At 47.6% G+C, this 27,445-nt stretch overlaps 1 protein-coding gene across 1 annotated transcript; it reads left to right on the forward strand.

Moving 5' to 3' along the window:
- LOC147083078 (putative G protein-coupled receptor 139) lies at positions 1-27,379 on the forward strand. The gene is made up of 2 exons (XM_085980279.1): positions 1-268; positions 26,478-27,379. The coding sequence occupies exons 1-2, from the start codon at positions 88-90 to the stop codon at positions 27,377-27,379; spliced, it is 1,083 nt and encodes a 360-aa protein (XP_085836405.1). The 5' UTR covers positions 1-87.
- Positions 27,380-27,445: the final 66 nt, after the last annotated feature.

Genomic DNA, 27,445 nt, shown 5'->3' on the forward strand with positions numbered 1-27,445 from the left:
ATCAGCTCCGGCACTAACAGTGATCAGTGCGCTGCTCAACAAAGATTGAGTCAGAATCTGAGATCACTAGATTGGAATGTTACAACAATGGATCAGAATCTGAATTCAGTCGATTGGAATGTTACAACAATGGACAAGAGTTTCTCCTGGGCGTTGGACTTTTTTTCTTACTATTATGATTACATATCATTAGCAAATCAGATCTATTACGCACTTCTGATTATTCAATGCATTTACTATCCCCTCCTTGCTGCTGTTGGTGTTGCTGGTAAGTCTCTCTATTCAACTATCAATTCTGTAAACCGTGATTAACTGCATTACTGTTCTTGCCTTTTACTCTCCCCGCCTTGCTGCGGTTGTTGTTCCTGCTATGTCTCTGTATCCAGCTATTAACTCTGCAAACCTTTGCATTCTGAATTACCATTCTCGGAAGCTATTCTCTCATCTGTGCTGCTGTTGGTGTTCCTCTTAAATCTCCACATCCAGCAATTAGATCTGTACACCACGTCTCACTGTATTTCTTTGATTATCATTTAAATCTTAGGAGGACGAAAGCTATTGCCTTCGGTCCTCATCACAAACTCCATTTTTTATTTACCAATTCAGTCCCCACCCCTGACCAATTTCTGAGGTGAACCAGGTTGTTTGTAACCTAGGCGTTCTCTATGAACATGAGCTGAGTTCCGACCACATATCCTCTGAACCACAAGTCCTGCCTACTACCACCTCTGTAATATCGACCGTCTCCGCACCTCCTCAGCACTTCCACTGCATAAACCCTCACCCGTGCCTTTGTTAAATCTAACTCGAGGTTACAGAGATAGGGAGGGTTTTAGGGCTGGAGAAGGTTGCAGAGATTGAGAGCGTTGTAGCTCTGGAGGAGGTTACAGAGATAGGGAGGGTTTTAGGGCTGGAGGAGGTTTCAGAGATAGGGATGTTTGTCGGGGCTGGAGGAGGTTACAGAGATAGGGAGGTTTGTAGGGGCTGGGGGAGGTTACAGAGATAGGGAGGTTTTTATTGCTGGAGGAGTTGCAGAGATAGGGAGGGTTGTAGGGCTGGAGGAGGTTACAGAGATAGGGAGGGTTGAAAGGCTGGAGTGGGTTTCAGAGATAGGGGGTGTTGCTGTTTTACATCATTGCTTGCGAATGTTGTCCATTTTATTTCCTAAGTGTCATTGTCAGCCTCTCAAAATCAGCTGCTGTCCACTCTATTACCCTGGTCGTTGACACACATATGCACTTCTCAATTATTATCTTAATGCGTATTATAGTATGGTTAATATTGCCTGGTTGTTCCCCTACTTTTAATTCTCTTACCTGCTCTGGTACATTCCCCATTACTAGGTCCAATAGTGAATCCTCCCTTGGACTTTTAAAATATTGGGTTACACAGGAGCCTTGTAAACATTGTCAGAACTCCATTCGCTTATCCCCCTTACCTGCCTCTTTTGTCCAATTGATACATGGATATTTTAAATCCCCCATGATTATTATAATAATTTTTTTATTAATTTACCAAATGTATTTGCTCTCTCTTCCAATATTAGCTGGTCTGTTGACTGCAGTATTAGTGTGATTGATCCTTTATTATCTTTCATCCCTATACACATGTATTGAATTTCAGTCTTTCTGATGCCTGCTTCACTTTTATCTACTGCCATTATGGTATCCCTAATAATTACAGCTACTCCACCTCCTTTTTCCCTCTCTCTAACTTTTCTGAATGTGTTATACCCTGCAATATTTAATTCACAGTCCTGAATTTTCAATGGCCATGACTCAGCGAAAGCAAAGAGATGGAATGGAAAAATATTAACAAGTTAAATCAAGGAAAACCAAAGGATGTTTTATAAATACATAAAGAGCAAGAGGATAACTAAGGAATGAGTAGGACCTATTACAGACTAAAAAGGTAACCTGTGTGTGGAGGCAGAAGACATGGGTATGGTTCTTAAGGAATACTTTTCGTCTGTGTTTGCAGAACAGAAGGACAATGCAGACACTGTAGTTAAAGAAGAAGACTGTGAAATATTAGATAGGATAAGCACAGAGAGAGAGGAAGTATTAAGAGGTTTTGCTTCTTGGAAAATAGATAAATTCCCAGGCCCAGATGAAATGTATCCCAGGCTGTTAAGAGAGGCAATATTAGGTTGTCTCTGAGTAAATTGATTGAATTTCATAGGGAGGTAAGGAGGAGGATCAATGAGGGTAGTGCATTAGATGCAGTCCACATAGATATTAGCAAGGCATTTGACAAGGTCCAAAATGACAGGTTGGGAAAAATAGCAAAAGCCCAAGGGATCCAACGGACATTGGCAAGTTGGATCCAAAATTGGCTCAGTGGCAGGATGCAAAGTGTTATCGTCGATGGGTGTTTTTGTGACTGGAAGGCTGTTTCCATTGGGTTTCTGCAGGACACAGTAATAGGTACCTTGATTTTGTGGTTTATATCAATTATTTAGACCTATAGAAACATAGAAACATAGAAGATAGGAGCAGGAGTAAGCTATTCTGCCCCTCGAGCCTGCACCGCCATTCAGTGCGATCATGGCTGATTATCCAACTTCAGTACCCTGTCCCTGCTTTCTCCCCATCCCCCTTGATCCCTTTAGCCTTAAGAAATATATCTAACTCCTTCTTGAAAATATTTAATGAACTGTCATCCACCGCTTTCTGTGGTAGAGAATTCCACAGGTTCACCACTCTCTGGGTGAAGAAATTGCTCCTCATTTCTGTCTTAAAAGGCCAACCCATTATCCTTAGACTGTGATCCCTGGTTCTGGATTCCCCGACCATCCGGAATATCCTCCATGCATCTAGTCTCTCCAGTCCTTCCAGAATGTTATAAGTTTCAATGAGATCCCCTCTCATTCTTCTAAACACCAGCGAGTAAAAGCCCAATCAACCCAATCTCTCCTCATATGTCATTCCTGCCATCCCAGGTATCAGCCTGGTGAACCTTCGCTGAACTCCTTCAGCAAGGATACCTTCCTCAGATAAGGCGACCAAAACTGCACACAATACTCAAGATGTGGTCTCAACAAGTCCCTGAACAAGTCCCTGTACAACTGCAGCAAGACATCCTTGTACCTGTACGCAAACCCTCTCGCTATGAAGGCCAACATTCCATTTGCCTTCTTAACCTCCTGCTGCACCTGCATGCTTACCTTCAGTGACTGGTGCACATGGACGCCCAGGTCTCGTTGCACTTCCCCTTCTCCCAATCTATTGCCATTCAGATAATAAACTGCTTTCCTGTTTTTGACACCAATGTGGATAATCTCACATTTATCCACGTTATATTGCATCTGCCATGCTTCTGCCCAATCACCCAAACTGTCCAAATCATCCTGTAGTTTCTCGGCATCCTCCTCACAGAACACACGCCCACTCAGCTTTGTGTCATTTGCAAATTTGGAGATATTACATCGAGTTCCCTTGTCCAGATCATTAATATATATTGTTAATAGCTGGGGTCCAATGACCGAACCCTGCGGCACCCCACTAGTCAGACAGAGCCAGTCACACAAGCTTCAAAAAAAACAGGACCAGTCACACAGGCTTTTGAAAGAGACAGAACCAATCACACAGGTTTTAAAAGAGACAAAACCAGTAACACAGGCCTTTAAAAGAGACATAACCAGTCACACAGGCTTTTTAAAGAGACATGAACCATCAGTCAAGTGTTTTAAAGCGAGAGGTCCAGTCACAGAGGCATTTAAAAGAGACAGAACCAGTCACTCAGGCTTTTTAAAGACACATAACCAGTCACACAGCCTTTTAACAGAGACAGCACCAGTTACACAGGCTTTTAATGACACAGAACCAGTCACACAGCCTGTTAACAGAGACAGGAGCTGTCACACAGGCGATCTGTGACCTGGCCAATATTTCTCCTCCAACCAACATTTAAAAAGATTGTCTGGTCATTATCACATTGCTGCTTGTTGGAAGTTGCTTTGAGCAAATTGGCTGCCACGTTCCCCACGTTACAACAGTGCTTCAAATGTACTTCATTGGCTGTAAAGCACTTTCAGATGTCCGTTGGGCGTGAAAAGCGCAATATATACGCCAGTCTTCCTTCTTTCTTTTAAAGGGACAGTCCAGTCGCACAGACCTTTAAAGCAGATAGGACCAGTCACAAAGGCTTTGTAAAGAGACAGAATCAGTCACACCCCCATTTTAAAGAGACAGGATCAGTCATACAGGCTTTGTAAAGAGAGATAACCAGTCACACAGGATTGTTAAAGAGACATAACCAGTCACACAAGCTTTTTAAAGAGACAGAATCATTCCCACATGCATTTAAAAGAGACAGGACTAGTCACGCATGTTTTTTTCAGTGAAAAGACCAGTCACATTGTTCTTTAAAAGGAACTGGACCAGTCAAATAGGCTTTTTAAAAGACAAAACCAGTCACTCAGGCTTATTACAGAGACAGAACGAGTCACACACGATTAGTAAAGAGAAAGGACCAGTCACATTGTCCTTAAAAATTAACTGCACCAGTCACACAGGCTTTTTAAAGAGACAGGTCCAGTCGCATTGTCCTTAGAAAGAGATAGGACCAGTGACACTGGCCTGTAAAGAGACAGAACCAATCTCATAGGCTTCTTTAAGAGACAGGACCAGCCACAGAGGCTTCTTAAAGAAACAGGAACAGTCACAAAAACTATTTAAAGAGACAGGATCAGTCACTCAGGCTTCTTTAAGAAACAGGATCAGTCACACTGGCTGTTTTAAAGAGCGAGAAAGTCTCACAGGAATTTTAAAGGAACAGAACCAGTCACAATATCTTTAAAAGGAGACAGGACCAGTAACATAGGCTTTTTTTTAAGAGAGAGGACCAGATATACAGGCTTTTTAAAGAGACAGGGTCAGTCGCAGAGGTTTCATAAAGAAGCTGGAACATTCACATTGGCTATTTAAAGAGACAGGACCAGTCACACGTTTTTTAAGAAGCCATGACCTGTCACAAAGTCTTTATAAATAGACAACACTAGAGACAAAGGATTTTAAAAGTTACAGGAATAGTCTCACTGGCATTTTAAAGAAACAGGTAACAAAGGCTTTATAAAGAGACAAGTTCATTCACGCACTACTTGAAAAGAGGCAGGACCAGTCACACAAGGTTTCTTCAAGAGACAGGACATGTCGCACAGGCTTTTTAAAGAGACACGACCACTCACACAGGCTTTGGACAGAGACTGGACCTCTCACACAGGCTTTTTAAAGGGACAGAACCAGTCAACCAAGCTTATTAAAGAGAATCAGAAGTAGTCCCACAGGCTTATTAAGAGATAGGAGCAGTCACACAGTCTTTTTAAAGAGACAGGACCAGTCACACAGGCTTTTTAAAGGGAAAAAAAGGTGACATCACAAGAGCCTAGAAATCCCTCTTGAATGACGGAACTAAACAGAATATTTCGGATCGGAAATTCAAGGCCCCCATATCTGTCCCCACAGATTATTAGACCATTAATTTTCGATCACAGATTGCAATCTTGTTCTGAATATGAACCCTTAGAACCGTGCTTATTTTGCAGAGGGGCAGTACTGAGTGAGGGCTGCACTGTCGGAGGGGCTGTACTGAGGGAGCGCTGCACTGTCGGAGGGGCAGTACTGAGGGAGCGCTGCACTGTTGGATGGGCAGAACTGTGGGAGCGCTGCACTGTCGGAGGGGCAGTACTGAGTGAGCGCTGCCCTGTTGGATGGGCAGTACTGAGGGAGCGCTGCACTGTTGGATGGGCAGTACTGAGGGAGCGCTGCACTGTCAAAAGGTCAGTACTGAGTGAGGGCTGCACTGTCAGAGGGGCAGTATGGAGTGCGCACTGCACTGTTGGATGGGCAGTACTGAGGGAGCGCTGCACTGTCGGAGGGGCAGTATTGCTTGAGGGCTGCACTGTCGGAGGGGCAGTGCTGAGGGAGCGCTGCACTGTCAGAGGGTCAGTAGTGAGTGAGGGCTGCACTGTCGGAGGGGCAGTACTGAGTGACGGCTGCACTCTCAGAGGGTCAGTACTGAGGTTGCGCTGCACTGTCGGAGGGGCAGTAATGAGGGAGCGCTGCACTATCGGAGGGGCAGTACTGAGGGAGAGCTGCACTGTCGGATGGGCAGCACTGAGGGAGCGCTGCACTCTCAGAGGGTCAGTCCTCAGAGAGCGCTGCACTGTCGGAGGGTCAGTACTGAGGGTCCGCTGCACTGTCGGAGGGGCAGTAATGAGGGAGCACCGCACTGTCGGAGGGGCAGTACTGTGGGAGAGCTGCACTGATGGAGGGTCAGTACTGAGGGACAGCTGCACTGTTGGAGGGTCAGTACTGAGGGAGCGCTAATTTGTCGGAGGGACATTATTTTAGTAATGCTCAGCTGTCGGAGATGCAGTACTGAGGGACTGCTGCAGTCTCTGATGCGCAGTACTGAGGGAGTGCTGTGCTATTAGAGGGGCAGTATTGAGGGAGCGCTGCACTGTTGGAGGTGCAGTACTGTTTGATCGCCGCAGTGTTTGAGGGGCAGTACTGAGGGAGTGCTGCACTTTTGGAGGGCCAGTACTGAGGGAGCGCTACACTGTTCGATGGTCAGTATGGAGGGAGCGCTGCACTGTCGGAGGTGCAGTACCGAGGGAGTTCTGTCTTGCCAGCGTGGCCTTCTTTCGGGTGCGACGTTAAACCGAGGCTCTGTTTGTTCTCTCTCAGCTTTGTGTAAAAGATCCCATGGCACTATTCGAAGGAAAGCAGCGGAGTTATCCCCAGTGACGCTTTTGCTCTGTCTTCACAAAGGAGGACACAACTAACCTCCCAGAGATGTCGGGGAACATAGGGTCTAATGATAGAAATCAGTATTTGTATGGAAATGGTGTTAGGGTAATTGATGGGATTGAAGGCTGATAAATCCCTAGGGCTTGATAATCCACATCCTCGGGCATTTAAGGAAGTGGCCCTAGAAATATTACATGCATTGATGATCGTCTTCCAAAATTCGATGGAATCTGGAACAGTACCCATGGATTGGAGGGTAGCTAATGTTTCATTACTATTCAAAAAGGGTGGAAGAGAGAAAAGGGGAATTACAGATCTGTAAGCCTGACTTCGGTAGTGGGGAAAATGCTAGAGTCCATTATAAAGGATGTAATAGCAGAGCACTTGGAAAAAAGTGACCGGATTGGACAAAGTCAACATGGATTTACAAAGGGTAAATCGTGCTTGCCTAATCTATTGGAATATTTTGACGATGTAACTAGTAAAATAGATAAGGGAGGACCAGTGGATGTGGTGAATTTGGACTTTCAAAAGGCTTTCAATAAAGTCTCGCATAAGAGATTAGCGTTCAAAATTAATGCCCATGGATTTGGGGGCAAGGTATTGACTTAGCTAGAGAACTGGTTGGCAGACAGAAAGCAAAGAGTTGGAATAAACGGCTCGTTTTCCGAGTGACATGCAATGAATAGTGGGGTACTGCACGGATCGGTCCTTGGACCCCAGCTATTCACAATATATATTAATCATCTGGATGAGGTAACTAGATGTAATATCTCCAAGTTTGCATACCACGCAAAGCTGGGTGTGCGTGTGTGCTGTGAGGAGGATGACGAGAAGCTTCAGTATGATTTGGACAGTTTGGGTGATAATGCAGAAGCATGGCAGATGCAATATAACGTGGATAAATGCGTGGTTATCCACTTAGGTGTCAAAAACAGGAAGGCAGATTATTATCTGAATGGCAATTGATTGGGAGAAGGGGAAGTGCAACGAGAACTGGGCGTCCTTGTGCGCCAGTCGCTGAACGTAAGCCTGCAGGTGCATCAGGTGGTTAAGAAGGCAAATGGTATGTTGGCCTTCGTAGCGAGAGGTTTTGAGTACAGGAACAAGGATGTCTTGCTGCAGTTGTACAGGGCCTTGGTGAGACCACATCTTTAGTATTGTGTGCAGTTTTAGTCGCCTTATTTGAGGAAGGATGTACTCGCCATGGAAGGAGTGCAGCGAAGATTCACTAGGCTGATACCTGGGATGGCAGAATGATGGATGAGGAGAGATTGCGTCGATTTGGCTTGTACTCGCTGGAGTTTAGAAGAATGAGATGGGATCTCATCGAAACTTATAAAATTCTAACAGCACTAGACAGACAAGATGCTGGAAGGATGTTCCCGACGGTCGGGGAGTCCAGAACCAGGGGTCACAGATTAAGGATGAGGGGTAAGCCGTTTAGAACAGAGATAAGAATGAATTTCTTCACCCAGAGAGTGGTGAACCTGTGGAATTCTCGACCACAGATGGCAGTAGAGGCCAATTCATTAAATATATTCAAGAAGGAGTTGGATATATTTCTTAAGGCTAAAGGGATCAAGGGATATGGGGAGAAAGCAGGAACAGGGTACTGAATTTGGATGATCAGCCATGATCTCATTGAATGGTGGAGCAGGCTCGAGGGGCCGAATGGCCTACTGCTGCTCCTATCTTCTAGGTTTCTATGTTTCTATGATCTGGCCAATACTTTTCTAAATCAATATCATTAAAACAGATGAACTGATAATTATTGCAATGCTGTTTGTGTGATCTTGCTGTGTACAAATTGGCTGCCGTGTTTCCTAAAGCACAACAGTGACTTCACCCCAAAAGGACTTCTTTAGCTCTAAAGTGCTTTCCGGCATCCCAAGGTCGTTAAAGGCACTCTATAAATGCAAGTCCTTCTTTCTTAATAGAAACTTTCAAAAGGAAATTCGATAAAAACTTGAAAAGGAGAAATATTCTGGACTATGGGGAAACGGCTTAGTTTTCACTACCATTCACGAAATGATATGACAGCTTTGAAATAATCTGATCTGTTGGTTGTGGGATCGCTTGAACCTGTCTAATTCCATCCCACTGAGCTCGATGTTAGTGGCACATGATACGATGGATGGTGTACTCAGTGTGAAGGCGAGATGTATTCACCACAAATATTGTTCAGTGGTCAGTCCTACCAATAGCGTCATGGGCAGATGCATATACAATAGGTAGATAGGTGAGGACGAGGTCACAAAGACAATTTCCTCATGTTGATTCTCCCACCACCTTCCTCAATCCCAGTCTGGCAGTTCTTCAGGGCTCGGTTAATGATGGTGCTTCTGAGCTACTCTTGGTGATGGAGATTGAAGTCACCCCTTCCCCTCCCGGAGAGTATATTTCGGGCCCATTCTGCTCTCAGTGCTTCAATCAACTGGTGTTCTGCATGAAGATGTGCTGATTCATCAGCTGAAATAAGGTGGTAGGTAGTTACCAGCAGGAACCTACCTTGCCCATGTCTGACTGGAAGCCATGAGACTTCAATATGTCCTCAGGCAATGGGCAGCACCAACATCGAGAGACTGGAATGCTGTAATGCTATTGTAGACCGGGAGCTCAGGCGTTTCGATGTCGACATTGCTGCCATAAGTTACACCAGGTGGGCAGGGTCAGACCAGCTCAAGGAGCAAGGTGCTGGTTACGCCTACTGCTGGAAAGGCAAACCAGAACAAGAACGCCGGCTCCATGGGGTAGGCTTTGCCATAAAAAGTGAGTTTATTGGACGTCTCAGAGAAACCCCTTGTGGAATAAACGAACGCCTAATGACTCTATGACTCACCCTAGCCCGGAACCAGTCCGCTATGGTCATCACTGCGTATGCCCCAGTGCTGGAAGCCACAGACGATGCCAAAGAGGAATTCTACTCCAGCCTCGAATAAACCCTGTCCCGAGTAACAACGGGCAACAAGCTAATTTCCCTTGGCGACTTTAAGGTCAGAGTTCGAAAGGACACAGATCTCTGGGGAGGTGTGATCGGCAGAGAGGGGGTAGAGGAAGCCAAATCCAACAGTACACTCCTCCTGACGAAATGCTTAGAACATGTTCTTATCGTAACCAGCATCTTGTTCCGTCAGAGAGACAAGTACAAGGATTCAGAGCAACACCTTCACTCCAAGCACTGGCATCTGCTGGACTATGGCATCATCTGAGCGAGGGCAGCCAGGACATCCGCATCACCCGCGCCATGATAAGAGCTGGTGACTGCTGGACAGAGCACCTTCTAATCCACTCTGTCATCTCCATCAACGTAGCCCCAAAACAGCGGCAGCAACAGAAACAATGCAACAGGAAAATCAACGCTGGAGCACTCAAACACTCTGCAATGAAATCCCTATTCAGCCTGCGCCTCACAACCAACCTGACAACTCCACGTGATTCAGAGGCACAGGGTGTCCACAGTGCCTGGTCTGCACTCAAGGCCTTCATAATCAGCACCTGTGAAGAGACGCTCAGTCACTCGATCAGGAAACACAAAGACTGGTTCGACGAGAATGGCCAGAAGATCCATGAACTAATAAGCCGCAAGTGCAAGGCATTCCTGATCTTGAAACAGCAACACAACTCGAGAGCAAGAAAGCAGCTCAACAGATGCCTGAAGGCCGATGTCCAACAAAAAACTCGCGATCTAAAGAACAGGTGGTGGGTGGAGAAAACGCAGGAGATCCAGCAGCTAGCTGACAGCCACGACATGCGTAGATTATTTAGCACAGTCAAGACCACCTACGATCCAAGCACCCAAGAGCCTACCCCAATGCGGGCCAAGAACGGAGAGGTAATCATCAAGGACAGAGAGGCTGTCAGTGCCTGCTCGAAGGAACACTTCGAAGGTCTCCTTAACCAAGACTCTGTCTTCGACATGACTTTCCTCAACTCCATCCCAGAGCATGCAGCACGCCACCACCACAGCACAATCACAGCCCGGCATGAGGTTGGAAAGGCCACCCGACAACTGAAGAACAACAAGCCCTCAGGGGCAGATGGAATCCTCACTGAGGCGCTTAAGCATGGCGCAGAAGCACTATTGGCCCGAATACATGAACTCATTTGTCTTATTTGGAAGGCGGCGAGCATGCCAGGGGATCTCAGAGATGCCGCAGTCATGACCATCTTCAAGAAAGATGACATGTCCGATTACGATAATTACAGAGGAGTTTCCCTGCTGTCTGCCTCAGGGAAAGTCATTGCAAGAATCTTGCTCACTTGTCTTCTCCCAGCGGTTGAGGTGTACCTGCCAGCTTCGCAATACGGATTCCGCCCACTAAGGTGAATAAAGGCTATGATCTTCACTGCGCTTCAAATACAAGAGAAATACAGGTAATAGCACCAACCACCGTACATGGCCTTCTTTGACCTCACAAATGCCTTCAACACTGTCAACCTTGAGGGATTATGGAGTGTTCTCCTCAAATTCGGCAGCCCTCAAAATTGTGCCATCATCCTGCGCCTGCTTCACGACGACATGCAAGCCGTGATCTTGACCAACTGTTCCACCACAGACCCAATTCACGTACGGACCGGGGTCAAGCAAGGCTGTATCATCGCACCAACGCTCTTCTCGATCTTCCTGGCACCAAGCACATGGTCTACAGTGCAGTAGTGATCCCCGCCCTCCTGTGCGCTTCAGAGACATGGACCATGTCGAGCAGACACCTCAAAGCACTGGAGAGGTACCACCAAAGCTGCCTCTGCAAGATCCTGCAAATACATTGATAGGATTGACGCACCAACACCAGTGTTCTCGCTCAGGCCAACATCCCCAGTATCGAAGCATTGAACATGCTCCGCATGCCCGATACGAGACTCCCAAAGCAAGACCTCTACCCGGAGCTCTAACATGGCAGGAGAGCCCCAGGTGGGCAGAGGAAACACTTCAAGGACACCCTCAAATCCTCCTTGGAAAAGTGCAACATCGCTTCCGATACCTGGGAATTCCTGGGCCAAGACCGCTCAAATTGGAGGAAAAGCAACCGGGAAGGCACTGAACACCACGTGTCTGTTCCCCAGGAGTAAGTGGAAGCCAAGCACAAACAGCAGAAGGAGCGCACGTCAACACAAGCAGCCCATCCACCCGCCCGTTCAACCTTTAGCTGCTCCACCAGTGACAGAGACTGGTTATGCCGCATTGGACTCCTCATTCACCTGAGATCTCATTTTTAGTGTGGAAGCAAGTCATCCTCGGTTCCGAGGGACATCCTAAGAAGAGAAGAAGAGGAAATGTTGAGGACTCGCAGGATCTCTCCCAGCCGACTGTATACCCCTGCGCCCCCACCTCTAGTGAGTGTGTCCTGCTGGTGGAACAGGATATAATCTGGGATGGTGATGTAGGAGTCGGGAATGTTGACTTATAGTTCTGTTTCTGTGACTATGATTGTGCGAGAATTGAATGTTTCCAGAGAGATTCATGGAATATTGAGACAGGTCCAGGATATTTAGCTGATTTGTTAATATTTTAAGCGTTTTGCTTTGATACCTTGGTGTCAACCCATTGCTCGACTTATTACTTGCCCCCTCTGTAAAGCACCATTACAAGATTAGGTGTTTCAGGTCAATCACTAGAAAGAACCTGTTGTTCTTGTTCTGGATTCTGGCAAATAGAATGCCCTGGGACTCAATTTGGTGGACTGAGGCGGGAACATATAACATTGGCTGCTCTGCAATTGAAATTCCTGATGGAAGCAATGTTATCTTGGCATTTACTGTTACTGTTTACTGTGTAAATCTAAATTTCCCAGCTTTAAGCAGGGTTATAATGGGATATGCAAGCCCAACAAATCAGAGCAGCTGAAGGCAGTTAATTAGGGAAAGTAGATTAAACTGGTTCTCCTGCAACTGGGCTCAGCGTGTCTCCTTTGATTCAGGGAATATAAAACAGCCTTTGAACTGCGATTTTGCACTGAGTGCGGTTTGAACAGAGTGCTGCGATTTGATTGAGTCAGAAGGTACGTGAAGAGTGCAAGGAGGAGCTTCCTTGATTCGCCTTTGTTTTTCCTGACTTTTCACCCTGAAGGCATTGGTTCTTACTGTACACCAAGGAAAGAATCCAAGAGCGGGAGCAGTCAAACAGCAACATCTGCGAAACTGCTAACGTGACATCACTATCAGCCAAAGAGCTGATTGGTAAGTAGGGCCTGGTGTGTATTTCTACAGTCCAGTCCTTAAATTCAAAGTAACATCTCTAGCTTAGAGCAGTATTGTTTGAAGGGAAGTAAGGTCCCTAGTGCATTTAATATTCGTTTATTTTAAGGAAGTAAAGGGAGCAAATTAAGGCTCGGACATGGCAGGGCAGCTCGGCACCATGGTGTGCTCCTCCTGGGCAATGTTGGAAGTCATGGACTTTCGGTGTTCAGGGTGAACACATGTGCAGGAAGTGTCCCCAGCTGCACATACTCGAATTCCATGTTTCGGAGCTGGAGCTGTGGCTGGAGTCATTGTGGAGCATCCGAGAAGTTGAGATCTTAGTGGATAGCACGTTTAACGAGGTGGCCACAACATAGGTAAAGAGTGCACAGGGAGACAGGAAATGGGTGACCGCCAGAGAGAGTAAAAGAACGAGGAAGGTAGTTCAGGTGACCCCTGGGTCCATCACCCTCTCCGACAGATTTTCAGTTTTGGGTACTGGTGGGGGACATGGTTTATCAGGGGAATGCAGCAAGAACCATGTCTGTGGCACTAAGAGTGGCTCAGCTGCACAGGAGGAGATTAAAAAGGGTGTGAGAGCAATCGTTATCGGGGATTCTATCGTAACGGGAACAGATAGACGTTTCTGTGGCCGCAGACGTGACTCCAGGATAGTATGTTCACTCCCAGGTGCCAGGATCAAGGAACTCACTGAACAGCTGCAAATCATTCTGAAGGGGAGGGCAAACATTCAGAGTAGTGGTTCACATTGGTACAAATGACATGGTTAGAAAGAGGGATGAGGTTCTGCAACAAGAATTTAGGGAGCTAGGTAGCAGATTAAAAAGCAGGACCTCAAATGATGTAATCTCTAGATTACTCCCGGTGCCACGTGCTAGTGAGTATAGGAATAGGAGGATATTGCAGATCTCTGCGTGGCTAAAAAATGTGTGCAGGAGGGAGGGCTTTAGTTTCCTGGATCACTGGGTCTGCTTCTGGGGAAGGTGCGACCTGTATAAGTCGGACGGGTTGCTCCTGAACCGGAACGGGACCAACATCCTTGCGGGGATGTTTGCTGGTATGGTTGTGGGGGGTTTAAATTAACTTGGCAGGGGGGTGGGTTATGGTGTGGCGCTATAGTAGTGGGTGATGCACAGCCAAAAATAGAGGGAAAGAAACACGTCATCCTAGAAGGTAAAGCAAATCCATAACGGCACCAGGGAGTATGGCAAGGCTGGATGGCATTTATTTGAATGCAAGGAGTCTTGCGAGTAAGGCAGAAGAATTGAAGATGTTGATGAACACATGAGAGTAGGATATTGTTGCTATCACAGAGACATGGTTGAGGGAGGTGCAGGACTGGCAGCTCAATATTCCAGGGTATAGAATCTTCAGGCTAAGGTGAAAAAGGAGGGAGTGTCGCAATATAAATGATGGAGGCAATTGCTGCTGTAAGGAGGGAATATATCTTAGCAAGTTCCTCTAATGAGACCATAAGAGTTCAACTTAAAAAAAAATGGGACAAGCACTTTGCTGGGAGTGTACTATAGGCCGCCAAGCAGTCAGGGGGAGATAGAGGAACAGATATGTAGGCAAATCGCAGAGAAGTGTAGTAATAATAGGATAATCATAGTAGGGGATTTCAACTTTCCCAATATTAACTGGGATAGTCAGAGTGTGAAAGGCTTACACGGTGCAAAATTCTTAAAGTGCATCCAGGAGAGCTTTTTGAGCCAGCATGTTGAAAGCCCTACAAGAGATGAGGCGGTACTGGATCTAATTCTAGAGAATGTAGCCGGGCAAGTGGTAGAGGTGTCTCTAGGAGAGCATTTTGGTGGCAGTGGCCATAATTCCTTGAGATATAAGGTTGTCATTGAAAAGGACAAAGATGGACCAGAAATAAAGGTTCTAAATTGTGGGGAAAGCCGATTTTAATATGATAAAGCAGGATCCGGCCAAAGTGGACTGCGTTCAGCTACTTGTAGGCAAATCCAAATCAGAGCACTGGGAGTCTTTCAGAAAGGAAATAGAGAGAGTACTGCGCCAGCATGTTCCCTTAAAGGTCAAGGGTGGGAACAACAAGCCCAGGGAATACTGGATGTCAAGGGATATACAAGAATGGATCAGGGAAAAAAAGGGAGGCTGTTGGCAGATGCAAATGACTAAAAACAGAGGAAGCCATAGAGGATTACAGAAAGTGCAGGGTGGTACTTAAAAATGAAACCAGGAGAGCAAAGAGGGGGCAAGAAAAAATACTGGCAGGCAAAATAAAGGAAACTCACAAGGTGTTTTATAAGTATATTAAGGTCAAGAGGATAACCAGGGATAGAGTAGGGCCCATTAAGGACCAAAGTGTCCATCTGTGTGTAGAGCTGGAACATGCGGCTGAGGTTTTAACTTAATATTTTGCATCTGTGTTCACTGTGGAGAAGGAGAATGTAGGCATAGAAATCAGGCAGGGGGATTGTGATATACTTGAACAAATTAGTATTGAGTGGGAGGAGGTACCAGCGGTTTTAGCAGGCTTAAACGTGGGTAAATCCCCAGGCCCAGACGAGATGTATCCCAGTCTGCTGCGTAAGGCAATGTAGGAGATTGCAGGGGCTCTGACACAAATACGCAGAACATATTTGGCCACAGGAGAAGTGCCAGAGGACTGAAGGACAGCTAACGTAGTACCATTATTCAAGAAGGTGAGTAGGGATGAAGCAGGGAATTACAGGCCAGTGAGCCTAACATCAGTGGTAGGGAAATTATTGGAAAATATTCTGAGCGACAGAAATGGTCTCCACTTGGAGAGGCAAGGATTAATCAAGAATAGTCAGCATGGATTTGTCAGGGGGAGATCAAGTCTGACCAATTTCATTGAATTTTTCGAGGGGCTGATTTTGGTTTGTCGATGATGGTAGTGCAGTTGATGTAGTCTACATGGACTTCAGCAAGGTTTCTACAAAGTTCTGCATGGGAGACTGGTCAATAATTTAAGAGGCCATGGGATCCAGGGCAATTGGGCAATTTTGATCCAAAATTGGCTTAGTGGCAGGAGGGAGAGTGTGATGATCGAAGTTTGTTTTTGTGACTGGAGGCCTGTGTCCAGTGGTGTACCACAGGGATCGGTGCTGGGACCTTTGCTGTTTGTAGTATACATGAATGATGCAGATATGAATGTAGGAGGAATGATCAGCATGTTCGCAGATGACAGTAAAAATGGGAGAGTGGTTAATAGCGAGGAGGGAAGCCTTAGGCTACAAGATGATATTGACGGGTTGGTCAGTTGGGCAGAACAGTGGCAAATGGAATTTAACCCTGAAAAGTGTGAGGTCATGCATTTAGAGTCATAGAGTCATAGAGTTATACAGCACGGATAGAGGCCCTTCGGCCCATCGTGTCCGTGCCGGCCATCAAGCCCTGTCTAATCTAATCCCATATTCCACCATTTGGTCCGTAGCCTTGTATGTTATGGCATTTCAAGTGCTCATCCAAATGCTTCTTTAATGTTGTGAGGGTTCCTGCCTCCACAACCCTTTCAGGCAGTGAGTTCCAGACTCCAACCACCCTCTGGGTGAAAAAGTTCTTTCTCAAATCCCCTCTAAACCCCCGCCCTTTACCTTGAATCTATGCCCCCTAGTTATTGACCCATCTACTAAGGGAAAAAGCTCCTCAGTATCCATCCTATCTATGCCCCTCATAATTTTGTACACCTCAATCATGTCCCCCCTCAGCCACCTCTGCTCCAAGGAAAACAAACCCAATCTGCCCAGTCTCTCTTCATAGCTGAAGCGCTCCAGCCCTGGTAACATCCTGGTGAATCTCCTCTGCACCCTCTCCAAAGCGTTCACATCCTTCCTGCAGTGTGGTGACCAGAACTGCACACAGTATTCCAGCTGTGGCCTAACCAGTGTTTTATACAGCTCCATCATAACCTCCCTGCTCTTACATTCTATGCCTCGGCTAATGAAGGCAAGTATCCCAGATGCCTTTTTTACCACCTTATCCACCTGTTCCGCCGCCTTCAGGAATCTGTGTACTAGCACACCCAGATCCCTCTGCCCCTCCGCCTTGCCTAGGGTCTTACCATTCATTGTGTATTCCCTTGCCTTGTTAGTCCCCCCAAAGTGCATCACCTCGCACTTTTCCGGGTTAAATTCCATTTGCCACTGTTCCGCCCATCTGACCAACCCATCTATATCGTCCTGCAGACTGAGGCTACCCTCCTCGCTATTTACCACCCTACCAATTTTTGTATCATCCGCGAACTTACTGATCATACCTTTTACATTCATATCCAAGTCATTAATGTAGACCACAAACAGCAAGGGACCCAACACTGATCCCTGTGGAACCCCACTGGCCACAGGCTTCCAGTCACAAAAACAACCTTCGACCATCACCCTCTGCCTTCTGCCACTAAGCCAGTTTTGTATCCAATGTGCCAAGGCACCCTGGATTCCATGGGCTCTTACCTTCTTGACCAGTCTCCTGTGCGGGACTTTATCGAAGGCCTTACTGAAATCCATGTATACCACATCCACTGCGTTACCCTCATCCACACACATAGTCACCCCCTCAAAAAATTCAATCAAATTAATCAGACAAGATCTTCCCTTGACAAAGCCATGTTGACTATCCCTGATTAATCCTTGTCTCTCCAAGTGGAGACTAATTTTGTCCCTCAGAATTTTTTCCAATAATTTTCCTACCACTGATGTTAGGCTCACTGGCCTGTAGTTCCCCGGTTTTTCCCTACTTCCCTTCTTGAATAATGGTCCTACATTAGCGGTTCTCCAGTCCTCTGGCACATCCCCTGTGGCCAGAGAGGTCCTGAATATATGTGTTAGAGCCGCCGCAATCTCTTCCTTTGCCTCACACAGCAGCCTGGGATACATTTCGTCTGGGCCTGGGGATTTATCCATTTTTAGCCCTGCTAAAACCGCCAATACCTCCTCCCTCTCGATGTTAATATGTTCGAGCATATCACAGTCCCCCCGCCCTATTTCTATGTCTACATCGTCCTGCTCCATAGTGAAAACAAATGCAAAAAATTCATTTAGAACCACTCCTACATCTTCCAGCTCCACACACATATTGCCACTTTTGTCCCGAATGAGCGCTATTTTTTCCCTAGTTATCCTCTTACCCTTAATATACTTATAAAACATCTTAGGATTTTCCTTTATTTTGCTCGCCAGTGTTATTTCATGGCCCCTCCTTGATCTCCTAATTTCTTTTTTAAGCATCCCCCTGCACTTTTTGTACTCCTCTAGGGCTTCCTCCGTCTTTAGCCTTTTGTATCTGCCAAAAGCCCTCCTTTTTTTCCTAATCCATTCTCGTATATCCCCTGACATCCAAGGTTCCCTGTGGTTTTTGGAACCACCCTTGACCTTTACGGGAACATGTTGCCATTGTATGATCTCAATCTCCCTTCTGAAATCCTCCCATTGCTCCGATGCGGATTTTCCTACAAGTAGCTGATCCCAGTCCATTTTGGCCAGATCCTGCCTTATCCTATTAAGATCGGCCTTCCCCCAATTTAGAACCTTTATTTCCGGCCCATCCCTGTCCTTTTCCATGACCACCTTAAATCTCACCATATTATGGTCACTGTCACCAAAGTGCTCACCTACTAGCACTTTTTCCACTTGGCCGGCCACATTCCCTAGAATTAGGTCCAGTACCGCCCCCTCTCTTGTAGGACTTTCTACATGCTGGCTCAAAAAGCTCTCCTGGATGCACTTTAAGAATTCTACACCCTCTGAGCCTTTCACACTTTGACTATCCCAGTTAATATTGGGGAAGTTGAAATCCCCCATTATTATTACCCTATTATTTGCACATTTCTCTGAGATTTGCCTACATATCTCTTCCTCTATCTCCCCCTGACTGTTTGGAGGCCTATAGTACACTCCCAGCAAAGTGCTTGCCCCCTTTTTGTTTTTAAGCTCCACCCATATGGCCTCATTAGAGGAACCTGCTAATATATCATCCCTCCTTACTGCAGTAATTGACTCCTTAATTAATATTGCGACACCCCCTCCTATTTTACCTCCCCCTCTGTCTCGCCTGAAGATTCTGTACCCCGGAATATTGAGCTGCCAGTCTTGCCCCTCCCTCAACCATGTCTCCGTGATAGCAACAATATCATACTCCCATGTGTTTATCAACACCTTCAGTTCATCCACCTTATTTGCAAGACTCCTTGCATTAAAATAGATGCCATCCAGCCTTGCCATTATATATTTGCCCTGTCTACCAAGCTGACTTGTTTTTTTCTCTATAATTGGCAGCACATCACCCCCTATTTCAGCTCCCCTCTGTATCCCATCCCCCTGCCAAGTTAGTTTAAACCCCCCCCCCAACAGTGCTAGCAAACCTCCCCGCAAGGATATTTGTCCCGTTCTTGTTCAGGTGCAACCCGTCCGACTTGTACAAGTCCCACCTTTCCCAGAAGCAGGCCCAGTGATCCAGAAAACTAAAACCCTCCCTCCTACACCAACTCTTTAGCCACGCATTCATCTGCACTATCCTCCTATTCCTATACTCACTAGCACGTGGCACTGGGAGTAATCCAGAGATTACAACCTTTGAGGTCCTGCTCTTTAATCTGTTACCTAGCTCCCTAAATTCTTGATGCAGGACCTCATCCCCCTTCCTACCTATAATTTGGGAGGGCTATCAAGGCAAGGAAGTACAACATGACTGGTAGGATCCTAGGAATGACAGAGGATCAGAGGGACATTGGTGTGCATGTACATAGATTCCTGAAGGCAGCAGGACAGCTAGATAAGGTGGTTAACAAGGCATATGGCATAATTGCCTGGATTAGCCGAGCCATAGAAAATAAGAGCATGGAGGTTATGATGGAGCTGTACAAAATGCTGGTTAGGCCATAGCTGGAACGCTGTGTGCAATTCTAGTCGCCACACTATAGGAAGGATGTGATTGCATTGGAGAGGGTGCAGAGGAGATTCACTAGGATGTTACCTGGGCTGGAGCACTTCAACTATGAAGAGAGACTGGACAAGTTTTCCTTAGAGCAGAGAAGCCTGAGGGGGGAACTGGTTGAGGTGTACAAAATTATGAGGGGCATAGATAAGGTAGATAGCAATGACCTTTTCCCCTTAGTAGTGGGGTCAATAACCAGGGGTCATAGTTTCAAGTTAAGGGGCAGGAGGTTAGAGGGGATTTGAGGAAAAACGTTTTCACCAGAGGGTGGTTAGAATCTGGAACTCTGTGCCTGAAAGTGTGATAGAGGCAGGAACCCTCACAATATTCAAGAAGCATTTGGATGAGCACTTGAAACGCCTTAGCATACAAGGCTATGGACAAAGTGCTGGAAAATGGTATTAGAATAGATAGGGCTTGAAGGCCGGCGTGGACACGATGGGCCGAAGGGCCTCTTTCAGTGCTGTGTAAATCTATCGGGGAGAAATTCAGTATCACCACGTTTGGGGCGTTATATTCGAACTGGCGCGAAATTTAGCGTCCGGTGCTAATTATCGCCACCTATAGCTAAATTGACCTGCTTCGCCCCAGGAGGTGCTTAGAGCGCTAAAACAGGCACTGCACAACTGTCCTAAGGTGCTAAGCTGGAAAAGCGAGGTGCTACCACCGAGGGCGGGCACAGCGCAGGAACAGCCAGTTAGCGATTGCACGCAGACACGCTGGCGCCAGTCAGCTATTAAAGGGGATGGTCGATCTTGGATTGCAGCCACACCCTACACATCGGAGCCCTGATTCTCGGCCTGGACATACCTGCTGCCACATTCTAAGGCCTAGGACCATGGAGAGGGCCAGGGAGCGAGCGCAGTGGTTCTGTGAGGGGCCCCTGCAGGTTCTGATTGTCGCAGTGGAGCGCAGGGGATCTATCTTGTTTCTTGTCAATGGCAGGAGGCCGCTGCCCACTGATTTTCGCAATGCTTGGAGGGAGGTGGCTCACAGAGTGATCTCCAGCAGCATGGCGCCTACGACCCCTGTGCAATGCAGGAAGAAGTTCAGCAACCTCACTCGGGTCCGTCAGGGTGAGTACCCTTTTCAGTATCCTCTTCATCTCTGCATGTGCACCTCACTTTATGGCCAAAAGGTCCTGAAATCCCCAATGCCAGCCCTCATCCAACACCTATGGGCCTTTCATGAAACTTACGCGCACATTCAGCACTTTACACACTGTAGTGGATCTTCCACCATGGGAGGCAGTGCAGCCAAGATCAGGGCTTCACAATGTAAGGCTTATTCTACCATGGGAGGCAGTGCAGCCAAGATCAGGGCTTCACAATGTATGTGCTATTCGACCATGGGAGGCAGGGCAGCCAAGATCAGGGCTTCAAACTGTAAGGGCTATTCGACCATGGAAGGCAGTGCAGCCAAGACCAGGGATTCATACTGTAAGGGCTTTTCGACCAAGGGAGGCAGTGCAGCAAAGAACAGTGCATCACACTTTAAGGGCTATTCGACCATGGATGGCAGTGCAGCCGAAATCATGGCTTCACACTGTACTCAGAGCCCGTCCTTTCTCTTGCAGGGCAAGCTGGCCCATAACAGGAGGCAGCAGCAACAGACTGGGGGAGGCCGGCCTCACCTTCAAGACCTCTGTGATCTGGAGCAGCGAGTCCAGCGCATTATGGCAGGCCGGATGATTGGCCCTGTCGCCACTGGAGATGCCGACCCCGTTCTGGACAGCAATGGTAAGGTCTTCACCTTTTTGACCTCTCTCCTTCCACTTGTGCCTCACACCAGCATCCTTTGCCACTATCGAACCAATACAGTCCATTGCAGCACTCATGCCTCCCTCGCTGCCAGCCTGTCCTCACGGTAAAGCAACTCTTTTACCTCCCTGCTTTCAGATGCTTATTCGCCAGGTGAGGATGCGGACCCTCAAGCTGCCACTCTGAGTATTTCTGAAGGCGAGGAGGAAGAGCAAGCCGGGCCATCAGTGCCTACCTCAGCCGAGGCAGCCCATGGCCATAATGGGAACAAGTCTTCCCTGGAGGGGAGCAGTTGGGAAGGGTCTGAGGAGGGTGAAGCTCCGGGAATGGCCAGCGGGCTGCAGCAATGTGGGGGGGGGATAGGGAAGCCCTGAGGCAAGCTCTCCCCAGAGGGAGAGTGTGGCCTCCAATCCTGCTACAGTGAACGCAGAAGAGGTATGGTTCCTCACTGAAATGGGCGCCCAGGCAGAGCAGAGGCACACTGATCTCATGGATGCAGTGGCAAGGATGCCCGAATCCATTGAGTCACTGGCAAGGAGCTCGAGTGTCCAGGACTTCGGCGCAGCACAGGCAAGGAGTGTCCAGGTCTTCGGCGCAGCACAGTCAAGGAGTCTGCAGGACATTGGTGCAGCACTGGCAAGGCATCTGCAGGACTTCGGTGCAGCACAGGCAGCACAGGCAGCACAGGCGGCTTCCACGCAAGTGCTTAGTGGTGCAATGCAGTCAGTGGCTGGTCTGAATCAGACGCAGATTGAGGCCACACAAGCACTCACTGCTGCCACCCTTGCTGCATCGGGCACGAATCGCCGGGGCCCTCGCCGTGCCGCAGCAGGCCAACAGCCTGTGCTTCAGCAGATTGCTCCGCATGCTGCAGTGCTGCCACGTGGGAGTGCCAGTGTGTCGTCCAACCAGGGAGTGCTTGTCTCTGTCAGGATGGCAGCATTCCTGCTGCCAACACTGTAACTTCTCCACTGCAGCTGCCACCACACGTAGGACAGACTGCTGCCACCCATGCAGAGTTGGAGCAGTCAGCAGCCAGGCCCTCCAGGCCCAGAGCTGGTCCAGGCCGTCCCTCAAGGGCATCTGCCGACTCAGTTTCTGACACTCAGCAGCCTTCTCCCAGCCTTGCTGCAGCCACTGGGTCCCATTGCGGAGGAGCTGCAGGGTGGGATGGAGCCAATATCGCAAGCGAAGCAGATCACCCTCGAAGGGCAAAAAGTAGGAGGTGTGGCAAAATGCTGTTAAATTTTTTAGTGAAGGAAGATGATCTTGGTCATTTTTGTTAACTCTTTTGTTCATTGTCTCCAGGTTGTGAGAGCCAGTTATGTAAATTACTGCTTTTCTTGGGGTTTCTCTCTTTTACATTGTCATGCGGGTAGGGCACACAGTTTGTTAAATAAAGAAGTGTCTTTATTCAGATTGTGCATGTTTGCTCTTTGAACTATTTGTTGCCTTGACCGGCTCAGGGGTTCCAGAACCATTCCATTCATGGTCTTTCAATGGCAGAAGCCATTCCCTCAGAGGGGTCCTAGTACCAACTTCCAATAAGCCACTGACGGACGGCCCTTGCACTTTCTGCCTCCCTCCCGTCTTGGTGCTCCTCCTCCTCCTCCTCTGCTGGTGCTCCAATGTCTGGTTGCAGTGGCTGAGACCTGCGGATTGCCATGTTATGCATCATGCAGCACACTGCAACAAAATGGGAGTCTCGCTCAGCTGAGTACTGAAAGGCTCTCCCGGAATGGTCCAGAAAGCGGAACCATTACATTAGCACACCGATTGTGTGCTCAATGATGTTCCTGGTCGCTTGATGGCTCTCATTGTATCATTCTTCAGCAGGGGTGCTGGGCGCACGGAGCGGGGCCATCAGCCAGGTGCACAGAGGACAGCCCTTGTCCACGAGAAGCCAGCCTCCTGGGTGAGCCAGGGCTTCGAAAAGGTCTGCCACAGATGTCTGGTGCAGAATGAAGGCGTTGTGGTTGCTGCCTGGAAAGCCGCCATTGACAGCTAGTATCAGCTGTCTGTGGTCACAAACCAACTGGACATTCAATGAATAGAACCCCTTCCGGTTGCGGTAATCCTTGGCAATCTCTTGCAGCGCCCGCAAAGCCACATGCGTGCAGTCAATGGTGCCCTGGACAATGGGGATGCCCGCTGTTCTTGCAAATCCCATTGCGTGCTCTTGCTGCTTGTCCAGGGTCATGGGGAAGGAAATGTGCTGACGTCTCCTTTTAAAGAGGGCATTCATGACTTGGCGGATGCAGCAATGCACCACAAACTGGGAGACACTGGAAATGTCCCCAGTAGCAGATTGGAAGGAGCCAGTCGCATCGATGTTGAGGGCGACTGTCACCTTCACTGCCACCGATAGAGACGTCCTGCTCCTCAGTTGAGGATGCAGATCTGGCTGAAGCAGGTGGCAGTGCTCAGTGACCACCTCCCTGCTGAATCGAAGCCTGTGGAAACACTGCTCCTCAGACATGTTGAGGTAGGAGAACTGTTGCGGAATACCATGGGAGGGTAAGGCCTCCCTTGCATTTGCCTGCTGGCCCTCCTCCGTCTGGCAATAATTGGCACACTCTCTCAGCGTCTCTGAGCCCTCTCAATGCAATGGAGAAACCGAACGTTTCCAGCCAATGCAGTCCACATCGTATGTGTCCACTCAAGGTTATGCCAGTGAAAAATCAAACCAGCTACAAACTTCTGGGCCGAAGCCAGAAGTACCTCTGCGAGCGCTGACTCAATGCAGAAAACTCTCTCCCTTTGTCTTTCTGCAAATCTCTCTCTCTCTCACAGAAGGTGTGGTTCAAAAATGGCTACCACAAAGAAGCCAGGAAGAGCCCCCTTTGAATAACGCCCCCTCAACCCCACAGAGACTAGGAACCGTTCCAGTCAACCAGTCGCTGGGAGCACCAGGTGGAAAGAAGGGGGACGCCACTGAGTTTCCGGTTCGGGGCACCCCAAGGGCGTTGCACCGTGAAATGACATCAGGATGTACGCGCGCAGCTGAGCGGGCATTGTGATTTTGCGCCGCTGCTAAATATCCACTGAATTTCGTGAGAGGCGCAGGTTTCACCACGCCCGGGCGCTAGCCGTATCGCGCCCCACTTATCGCCCTCTTAAGGAGCTAACGGGTGTTGCTAACAACTGAATTACAACCACTATGACTCTATGGCAGCCCTGGGATTAAAACCTGGACTGAGGCGGGAGCAGTGTAAACTAGGGGGCCCTAGGAACCAACTTTCTGGAGTGAGGCGGGAGCAGTTTAATCTGGGCGTCTCTGGGAATGAAATTCCAGGGCTGAGGTCGAAGCAGTGTAAAGAAGGCGGCCATGGGAATGATGTTCCTGGACTGAGGGAACATGTATCTTAACTAGGCGGCCATGGGAATGAGGCGAGAACGGTGTAATCTTAGCGGCCCAGGGAATTAATTTCCAGGACTGAAGTGGGAGCAGGGTAATCTAAGCGACCCAGGGAATTACATTTCTGGAGTGTGGAAGGAGCAGTGTTATCTCGGCTGCCCAATGAATTACATTCTTGGACTGAGCGGGAGCTGTGTAATCTTGGTGGCCCTGGGAATGTAATTCCTGTACTGAGGAAGGGTATAATACTGAGCATACGCTCATTTGTAATTTAAAGCTGTGTACAATAACGTGAGCTCTATTGTATTGTAGTGAAGTGTTGTGGTGAAAATGTGTCAATGAGTCTGTTTGTTCAATGAATGTAATTAATGCCAGTTACAGTGAGGCCTAATGATGTCACTCACGGATTTCCCTCTGCTCTAATTAAGGAGCTCCCTTCACTATGTAACATCACACAATCAGCGGGTTGCCTCCAGCACAAAGTCCACCAGCCTCTCAGAGAAGGGATGCCCTGGGTTCGAGGATCTATATGGAAAGCATTCTTGAACAGTGACATTTAACAAGAATACATTGGAATAACAACAGAAAATGTTGAAAACACACAGAAGGTCAGGAAGCATTCGTGGAGTGAGAAAGAGTTAACGTTTCAGGTCTGTGATCGTTCGTCAGAACTGAAAAAGTTGGAGCTGCAACAGATTTTAAGTAGATGCAGGGGCAGGGAAATTGGAGAGGGGTGGAGAATAGAACAAAAGAGTCTGTCTGTGATAGGGTTGAGTGCAGGCGTGCTTAAATGTTGCAAATGGCGATGGGAGAAACATCAACAGCTGCCGCCGGTAAAAAAACAGGGGCGGAGGATATGGTGCGAAATTGCGGAACCCAAGGTTAACTTCAAAACACTTCTTACAGCCCAGTTATCTTTAACTGCAGTGGAATTGTATTTATTATCTTAGCACTTGCATATTACAGCCGTACATTTTTAAAACAAATGCTGTAATTATTGCACACCAGGATTTCATTTCTGTATTTTGCTGTTGCATTCATTTTCAGTTATGAATATAATGGATATTTTAAGCAGGTGCAGGATCCTAGCGGGATTCCCCCCTCCCTAATATAGTGGCACTGAAGCGAATAGCACCCTCCAAATGCTGACTGATCCCGGGACACAAAGGCTTCCTGAGGTGTTCTGGTCCTTTGTGACCCTGGTACCTCGGGCGGTGTTTCTCTCTGCAGGGCTAAAGATAGTTCTACCATTTCATCACTCATTGATCAAACATCTGTTACTTCCCTGTTCTATTTATCCCAGTTTCATTTCTTAATTCCACAATGTATTCCCGATTACTCTTACAACAAACCCTGTATTCAGCTCCACGAGCAACAGATTGGATCATATCAGTAAATGTCGCTTTTGAGTTGCAGATTTACCCCTAATTCCATCAAACTGCTGTACTTGCTCCCAGCCTGATGTATTATTTCCCTTCCTCACAGTGAACTTAGTGACGATTGTGATCCTGTCTCGGGGAAAGTGCGGTCTCTCCAAATGTGTCACTCGCTACCTGGTGGCCATGGCAGCGGCGGATCTACTGGTCGTTATTCTCGACCTGATACTGAGGCAGATTCCGATTGTTTATAGGGAACAGTTTCGTTTCGTGGAGTCCATCCCAGTGTGTAATATCCACGCCGTCCTGCTTTATGCGGCCACAGACTGTTCTGTCTGGTTCACCGTCACTTTCACCTTTGATCGATTTGTGGCCATTTGTCGCCAGAAGCTGAAAACTAAATATTGCACCGAGAAAACGGCAGCTGTGGTCCTGGGAACAGTGACTGTGCTGAGCAGTTCAAAGAACATTTTCTGGTATTTTATGTTCACAGGTCGGTATCGGCTTCAGAACCTCCCCTGGTTTTGTTATGTAACATTACATGTTACGTTTTCCAGGGTATGGGGAGCAATTGAGTTCCTTCATTATATTCTCACCCCGGGGCTCCCATTTGTTGTGATTCTGCTGCTGAATGCTGTCACCGTCAGACACATTTTAGTTTCCAGCAGAGCCCGCAGGAGACTCCGGGGTCCCAGCAGTGGGGAGAGTCCTCGAGACCCAGAGATGGAGAGCCGCAGGAAATCCATCATTTTACTGCTTCTTATCTCCGGCAATTTCATCCTCTTATGGGCAGTGTTTATGGTGTATTATATATTGAGGCGGATAACGTTTTTGTGGCCAGTGTCTATAATTCTGCCGCATTTTGTCAGGGAAATAGGATTGATGCTGCAGATGCTGAGTTGCTGCACAAACACTGGGATTTATGCCGTGACACAGACTAAGTTCAGAGAGCAGTTGAAGAATGTAGGAAAATACCCCTTTTTTTTAATTGTAAAATTCATTAAAGGATGATGTGAAGCAGAGACTTTGCAGCCTGAGAGCTCCATGGGCCTGATGTTGTGTTGAGGCTTTATCCAC

The sequence above is a fragment of the Somniosus microcephalus genome, unplaced genomic scaffold (genome assembly GCF_052327205.1).
Source record: "Somniosus microcephalus isolate GS21.2 unplaced genomic scaffold, FLI_Smic_1.0 scaffold96, whole genome shotgun sequence".
Lineage (NCBI taxonomy): Eukaryota > Metazoa > Chordata > Chondrichthyes > Squaliformes > Somniosidae > Somniosus > Somniosus microcephalus.

Bases quoted from the DNA above. Each gene is read 5' to 3' on its own strand.
- LOC147083078 (XM_085980279.1), top strand. From the start codon at position 88: ATGGATCAGAATCTGAATTCAGTCGATTGGAATGTTACAACAATGGAC. The intron at 269-26,477 runs GTAAGTCTCTCT...CCTTCCTCACAG, and splicing joins TGCTGCTGTTGGTGTTGCTG to TGAACTTAGTGACGATTGTG.